At 34.3% G+C, this 9,097-nt stretch overlaps 1 protein-coding gene across 1 annotated transcript in view; it reads right to left on the bottom strand.

Moving 5' to 3' along the window:
* Positions 1-7,326: 7,326 nt before the first annotated feature.
* LOC136825808 (endoribonuclease Dicer-like) overlaps positions 7,327-9,097 on the bottom strand; it is a 34,519-nt gene continuing 32,748 nt past the window's right edge. The window contains exon 12 of the mRNA XM_067082736.1: positions 7,327-8,380. Coding sequence (XP_066938837.1) covers positions 8,276-8,380 — 105 coding nt within the window. The 3' untranslated portion in view covers positions 7,327-8,275. The remainder of the gene's footprint in view (positions 8,381-9,097) is intronic.

Raw genomic sequence — 9,097 nt, 5'->3', positions numbered from 1 at the left:
CAAAAGGCCACCGAGCAACTCAGTTCTAATAATCCTTTCATTTTCCATTATCCCAAATCCATCGGGAGTTCGCTCATTAACGTATACTTAAATAACAAAAGGGAAGAAGCCGGAGTTTACAAGATACCGTGTAGTAATTGTCATGACATTTATGTAGGCGAGACAGGTAGATCGCTCTCGCAAAGAATAACAGAGCACAAAAGATCAGTACGTTACGCTTGGAGAGTTCGGGAATTTTCCTACATATTAGAAATACAGGGCATGTCATTAACTGGAGTGGGGCGGAGTTGGTTTTCAAGAGTAGCTGTCCGTACAAAAGAAAGATGCTGGAATCTGCTATCATCAATCAAACCAACAATATGAACCTGTCAGGAGGACATTGGAAATCGGACGCCATTGACACCTTAATCCTCGCACCCCTTTTGAAGAAGATGACCCAAGAAATGCGACCGCCAGATCCATCGCCAAACGGGAGCTAATGAGGCCAAAAACCACTAGGGAATTTGGTCAATCTCCTCCTTCTTAAGAAACGCCACCTCCTTAACATCGGAGGCCTAAGGCCACACCTTCATGTTTTTGTATATATATACCATTGTAACTTTCCACCTGTCCATATTCTACCAGTGAACAGGGGCACAGAAACAAGTGCCCGAAATATATGGTTTCAACGTTTAAATAGTGTTTTATGGGCCTTCTTATTTTCATATTACACTGTAGTATTACAGGAAAAGACATTCATATATATATATATATATATATATATATATATATATATATATATATATATATATACGAGTATATATATACATGCTCACACACACATTTACATATACTGTATATACATAAATATTCAAATAGTATGTATACACACATTATATTATATTATATATATGTATATATATGCATATATATATATATATATATATATATATATATATATATATATATATATATATATATATATAAATATATATATATATATATATATATATATATATATATATATATATATATATATATATATATATATATATATATATATGGAAATAAATGCATGGGAACATGTTTCACAGAAATACACACACACATTTACATATACTGCATATAGATAAATATTCAATTAATATGTATACACACATGTATATATTATATTATATGTATGCTTATATATATATATATATATATATATATATATATATATATATATATATATATATATATATATATATATATATATATATATATATATATATGTATATGTATATATATATATATATATATATATATATATATATATATATATATATATATATGTATATATATATATATATATATATATATATATATATATATATATATATATATATATACATACATGTATATACATATACACGCATATGGAAATAAATGCATGGGAACATGTTTCACAGAAATACAAACACACACACTCTCTCTCCATTTCTTACCTAGTTGGTCGACCTTAGGTCTGGCAGGGCCGGCAGAGAAGGACCTGGATTGTATGGTGCTATTACACGGTAGTTACAAAACTTTTACGTTTCATGTTATAGTTATGCCAATATTGTTGTTCTTTTCTATATTTTTGTTTGCTTATACAACAAAATTATTATTTCAGTGATCTTCCGAGTGAGGACTTATTTCAGGAAAAGAAAAAATAATGAATTAGTAATTTCGTAAATGGCATCTTTCTTGTTTAGAGGTCAGTACAGAGCGTTCTCAACTTCCCCAAGTAAATGAACGCAGCCGATTAAGACTATGGTGACTGGTTCTATTTTACAAAAATGGCTTCAAATTCAATCATCTGAGTTCGGTATCAGTCCATTCATGAAAAATTATAATCACAGATAAATGGGTGTTAAGGGGAACATACTCGAAGAGGAAAAAATAAAATCTTAATGTTTTATGAAGCAATAATTGCTGGGGAAAGCTCAATCTAACACATGCTTTCCTTGCATTTCGGGAAGTTCTTGGCATTCCTTCGCGAAAAGCATTAATGTTATGTTAACGAAAACTGGACGTGAAGATAGGAAAATTAATTATCTTTTCATCGATACCATTATCAAGAATCTTTTCAAACTATAATGCAGACAAAATGGGATTTTTTGAAAATTTTTGCAGTGACAGTACTCGACTTCCCATATATCAGAAGGTGCCTGGAGTACCTGGTACTCTCGTCTCGCTGAGGCAAAAGTTAAGTATATCTTAGTTTAACCAGACCACTGAGCTGATTAACAGCTCTCCTAGGGCTGGCCCGAAGGATTAGATTTATTTTACGTAGCTAAGAACCAATTGGTTACCTAGCAACGGGACCTACAGCTTATTGTGGAATCCGAACCACATTATAGCGAGAAATTAATTTCCATCACCAGAAATAAATTCCTCTAATTCTTCATTGGCCGGTAGGAGATTCGAACTCGCGGCCAAAAGAGTGGTAGCTGAGAACAGAGCCCGCTCTCCCAACGAGGAACTTCTCGCTGAGGCAGGAGTGGAAAGTGTTAAGTCAGTTACAATGAGGGTCTCTTGTTTTAGGAGGTTTTCAGTATCCCGGGATTTCGGGACGCTTTGATCCTGGATTTCCCGGGATTAGGCATAATAACAAAGACCCTGTGAAAATCATGATCGCCTGGTACTTGTTGAATTTCATATTACAGATTATGCATTTTTATTCAACTGAGGAAATCTTTTTGGTATATACTGGTACTTTATCATGTTTAAAACTGGAAGTTTGAGCAGAGATTGATATGAATTATGTAATTCACTAACTCAGTAAGGAGTAAAATGACAATTTTACACCACAAAACTGCTGCTCTCTCTCTCTCTCTCTCTCTCTCTCTCTCATGATTTCTAAGAGCTAAAAACATATCTGATCCTATAAGAACATATTTTGTAAATGAGATAAATATGATAATTTGCAATATATATTTAATGACCTAATTAATGAAAACAATATTAATCTTGTTTTATGATGCATATATTTATCAATATATTTTATTTTCATGGTGTAAGAATGTTGTAAGCACCTGGTTTTAGGAGAACTTGTTCACTGCAGCTCTTCTTGAATCTTGAAATCTCTCTTCCCGGGCTTTTTGAATGTAAATTATACAAAATATAAGAAAGTGAAAATCCAGGGATTTGAAACCAAATCCTGGGAAACAAAACTGGGCTAAATATGGCCGGGATCCTGGGAAAGCAACCCTAGTTACAATCGTAACGAACATATCCACTGTCATATCCACTTAATGGATATGACAGTAAATAATAGAGGCTAAACCCGGACAGTTATCATTCTGTCAACGTTTGAACAGGACTTGGAAATCAAATCAGGCGACAAACATTGCGCAAGCGTTCACTGTCACTGAAAACCTTGCGTCCTAATGTTGATGGACCTGTGACAAAGATCACCGAGGACTTCACATCCCTGCTAAGACCTCAGAGGGAAGAGTGAATGACTCAGCGCAAAATTTGGCGGAATGAATTGTCCAGATGCCAAAATTTGGCACCACCTGGATCTATGTAGGTCATTCAGTTGGTCTCGTTTGGCTCCGTCGTCTCAACCCACAAAACGAAACCAAATGCTACAAGATGATTCTTTTATGTCATTTGCATGAAAAAAGGTAAACCTGGGGTTATGGCATTTTTTGTAGAGGAGCAGGAATTCCTTCGAGTTGAACGTTCAGCCTTTTGTATAACACAAAGATTCCTCCTCACTAATCCATGTACAGTACGCCACCTGTTGCAGTCAGGATTATTTATAAGAACGTCATGCCTTATTCGCCCCGAAAATGCTCATTAACAGATTAATCCTTATCCATATCAACATGATAGTGCTTCTCGCACCCCGCAAACTTACAGAAGAGCAAAAGAAAAACATTTATCCTCCCGTCCCTGGCATAGAAAGCATTTCTTGTCTTTAATTCGTACCAGAAGCGCCATGTCTCGTCTGTTCAGTTTCAAACCTCTAATTGGGAGAACTAGAAACCAAATGAGCATCATCGACTTGCACGAAATACCAAGTGACGTCCCTACCAGGGGTGAAGCAGCACAACACAGGGTAACTAAAGCTGTTCATTTCGGTTTTAACTACAATAGGGAATTCTTGGGGAGCACGGATGGAGAGAGAGAGAGAGAGAGAGAGAGAGAGAGAGAGAGAGAGAGAGAGAGAGAGAGAGAGAGAATTACGAAAAAGGTATTATTATAAAGAACATCAAATCTGAGAGAAAAAAATTCCACTGTATTTTCTTATTTCTTTATTTATCTACCACCGCCTCAATTAAGTTAGCTTAACCGAGTGCCCATCATAGAGAGTTTGCCAGTTGGTAGCAGAAGTGTTTCTATTCCATTTTCCGCCTTCTTGTTAAGCTCCTTAGAGAGGTATGAAGACAGAGGTACAGAGAGAGGCGTGAATTACTTCATAAAGAGGTTTTCGCTACGATAACGGTTTCTAAGTTGCTATCCAGCTTGGCTGCAGTGTTTATAACATTCTGAGGAATCTGAATGTTATGCAGTACATTCTCAGCAAAAGTACACACATGTAGTGGACTTTAAGCTGACTTTCCTTTTACTATGTAAGGCTAAAGTTGTATATTATATATATATATATATATATATATATATATATATATATATATATATATATATATAAACAACTATGAGGGTATAATAGGGGTAGAAAAAGGGTATTTCTAGTGGTTAAAATAGCATACTCTATCGGGGTATATAATAATTACAATATATCTTTTACAATATACCCATATCAAGGGTATAACATATACTTGAGATACCCTTACATAGGGGTGTATCGTAGGTAAAGAATACCCTTTTGTAGGGTATTTTATACGATATATATATACCCGTGTATATTAATTATATAATTAATATATTAATCCATTACATTTTTAGGTGTAGTTATAGCTTACAGTATATAAAATCATAAGGTCAATGATTTTAAAAGCTTGGTTTATCAATTTATTATTTTCATCGCACTTGAAAATCAAAAGTATATATATAGTAGTGATGAAGGCGGGTGCGAGGGGAAGGTCTGCAGACTCCGTGTATACGTGACAGAAGGCGGTGAGGCAACTGGTGAAGTTGTTTGTGCAATGAGATTTGAAATACTGGCGCCACACTGTCTGGGATACGCTGGCGATGACAGTGTCTCTCTGGAGTATTGAGTGCAATTCAAGCTTTTTATAATATTTCACTTGGGAAAGTTAGTTCCTCTATGTTGAAATCAACACTTATCAAGTTTTACCGAAAAAATGTTCTCAGAATTCTCTAAAACTTCAATATATTGCTCAATAGCTGCACACCCCTCCACCACGCACACACCTAACACCACTCAGTGACGAAGTATTGTGAACTGGGCTGTGTTCGCTGTGACGGGTAGCGGCCCAACTAACAAATATACTCGCTGCTATATGTATGTCTGTGTAGTATATATATACAGTATATATATATATATATATATATATATATATATATATATATATATATATATATATATATATATATATATATATATATATATATATATGTATGTATGTATGTATGTATACATGTGGATGTATATATTATAACTGAGATTGTGTAATGAAGTGAGTCTTGGCAACAATTTATAATTGCCAAGTACTGCATTTGTAGCATACCGAACTCGCTACAAAATTACCATTAATTCAAAACTAGCATATAATTAGTAACTTTTTTGATGCATTACATTATCAGGGTAACAATATGGTTATTTGATAAGGAATAAAAGTTCATTAAAGACATAATCAGATATACTTCCCGAAGCCCATTTTGAGACCAAATCTAAAAAGGGTATAACATTCATTATAAATACCCGCCTACCGATAAATAAGGGTATTTCTGACCATTAGGGCGTTTTAACTTATGTTTAAACCTTAGCTCAAACGTTATACCCTTTCTATACCTTGAACTTTTTACAGTGTATGTTGTAACCTATTTATTATAAATTCTAGAATGTCAAAAAAAAAGGAAGAGTTTCATATACAATAAATAAACTTCCATATATGAAACAGTACGTGCGTGCTGGTTTCAAAAGAATGTTATGTCCCAAATGTTGCCACGTTTATAATCCTAGAGCCAAGGGACAAATTGTTATTAGTGTTATGGCTGGAACGAGCAGACGTGTAAACAAGTGACTGGTGAAAGGAAACGGCCGTGTATATATTAATAGTCTTCTACGGGTTAAATATAACGAATAAGATACAGAAACTAAAAAAAAAAAAAGAAAATAGCCCACTGCACTTAAATGTTAGTGCGCCGGGTAGAGTATTTGCCATGTTGTGTATTCTACTTTCTGCTGACACTCTGGGTAGCCTAAATGTTTGTTGAGCGGGCTCTTAGTTGACAGCTTGGGAGACAGAAGCTGCTTCCCGTAGAAAACGATTATTCGGCTAACAGAGATCTTTTACATTCACAGTTGATCACTGATCCTCTTTTCCTGCTGAGCCCAACCAGACTTGCTGAAGAGCAGCTCCAACATGCGGCAAATGTGCCCCACTTCTCAGTTCCAGAGGTCCTTTATTCCTCACACCATTGGACTGTGGAACAGCCTCCCTGAGGATTTCGTGCAATTGGAACTTCCAAAGTTAAAGTGAAAATGCATTGCACATCTCCCCTAACACAAATTTTCTTTATTTTGATCATCTATTTACATTTTTATCTATCTATTAATTTGATTTTTTTTCTAATAACTGATCTCTTCATTCTGTATTTCCTATTACCTTCTGGTACTTCTTTCAAATAAACATCATATTCTTTGGATGCTTGAATTTCAAGTTTATGGGCCCTGTGGGCTTGTTCCATATAATAATAATAATAATAATAATAATAATAATAATAATAATAATAATAATAATAATAATAATAATAATAATAATAATAATAATAATCATGCTATTCCAGGCTTATTGTCATCTGTGTTAGCTCCGGACCTGGAAAACCTGGAAAACTGGATGCTGAAGTAACTCCAGTACTCATGCAGAAAAGTCTGCTACTAGAAACAGCGCCCACAGTGAGAAAAGTGATGGACTCTTAAGGAGGCAGGATGCAACCTGAAACCCCACATTACAAAAACCACCCAGTCGAATAGGATGACTGTGATAGACAAAAATAAATAAATAAATAAATAAAGAGTAGTAATAATAATAACAGTGCTACTGTTACATAAAATGTTTGTTCTCAGAGATTCGTGGGGGGTCTTGGAACATAATGCTTTTAGATAATGGGGTCCCCTTTACCAAAGTAATAAAAATAAAGACTAAACTCTGGGCAAAAAAATAAAACTTCCACTACAATACACAAGACTCGTCTTTACTTTCACAATACCGCCTTTGCATCTATCTCAAGTAACTTAAAATCCTCTATTAAATTAAAGTTTGACAACTAATGAATAACAGTAATAGTACAACATAAATATCTCAAATATAAAAATACTTAAGCCTAAAGAGAGTTATATTTTAGGCCTTATCTTAAAATGTACATCCGAACAACTCCCTACAATCTTAAAACTTTTTCAGACTCGTTAAAAGTCCCAACTCTGTGCTGCCCACACACGTTCATCTTGACACTCAACTTCCCTCACAAAAGCAATAACATGCTGCACTTTATGTTCTTCTCAACAGTACTCAGTAAATAAAAGAAGACCAGCATGGGATCACATTCCTCTTTTCTGTAATTTCTTTAGCCAATATCAAATAGGTCATTCTGAAAAAATAATGTATAGGTGCATATACAGTACCACAAAATAAGATGTTGTTCCCTAATACAGCAAGAGGAAATGAACATATGAAGTACATGGAATAAAATGGAGGACATATACCTCAATGTGTTGTACATTTGATCAGAGGCTGGCCAATAGTTAATACTTTGATTAAAAGATGTAGGGATATCTAATAATTTTTCAACCTTTTAAAGCAATCCATGTTTTCATTTTTCATAAGACTGATGTAATATTTCTAATACACTACAACTTGCAAGAACAAGCTTTGCATGCCAACCAGTCAATTCCTGGTCTATATAAATCTTTAATGAAACTTATCTGCATATGTGAATAGTGTGGAGAAACTACAATTATCACAGCCCTGAAAAATGAAAGGTGTTACTTCCAATTCACAGCCTCGCTGGAATGTGAAAACAAACTTATATCTCATAAAATAACCACAATGAAAAATGCACAACTTAACACCTGCACAAAAGTACCAATACCATCTCAATGGAACAAGTATGATTTCCCTTAAGAACCCATTTCCTGAAGCCTTCTTATAGCTTTCTTTGCAGCATTAACTTTGGCAACCTTGAAATTTTTTCCAAGGCCAATAACTTCCAACTTGCCATTAACCTGGAAAGAATAAAAAATATTACTTAAATGAGGCAAATCCTAAATGTGGAACACTCTTAGGCCTCTTAATTCCACAGAACTCCTAGACATAAGGGAGAACTGTGAACAAAGAGCAGAGGTTATATAGATAATTCAAATTATGTTCAGTAAAATAGCAACATCAGTTAAATTGATTTTATAGCGAGTATTTTCAATGCTAAAAGTAATTGGTTGGTCGAAATTTCATGGAAGGTCATTGATGCAATATATGAAGGACTCTTTAGAAATGTAGCTGATGGTCATGTATTTGATGAAAGCCTGCAGTGGCTTTTTAAGGGGCAGTTGCAATCTTTTTCAGTTATAAATGGTTAAAAGGATGTCTGCTAACAAAATGCTAACAATAATAATTTAAAGAAGCAAGTGCACATACGCAAAGGTCAAAAGACAGCTGAGAGGTGTATAGTAAAATAAATATGAATACAAAGTAATAGATTAGTTATTAAACAAAACAATTATACATTTATAAACAGCAGCTGAGAAATATGACGTATATTATTGCTACACGGCAGCATCAGCATCCATAATGGTACCTAGACATCTTTTACAATTTTCGACAGTCAAACAACAGATTTTGAGCAAAAAATAGGTTTGCTGAATTAATTCAAAACTTCATGAAAGGAAGCACAGCAGAACAGTCAAAAGACCAACCTGTGGGAGCTGGCTATTGATATTGGAACC

This window comes from Macrobrachium rosenbergii, chromosome 39 (assembly GCF_040412425.1).
Source record: "Macrobrachium rosenbergii isolate ZJJX-2024 chromosome 39, ASM4041242v1, whole genome shotgun sequence".
NCBI lineage: Eukaryota > Metazoa > Arthropoda > Malacostraca > Decapoda > Palaemonidae > Macrobrachium > Macrobrachium rosenbergii.
This window is presented reverse-complemented; position numbering and strand designations above follow the sequence as displayed.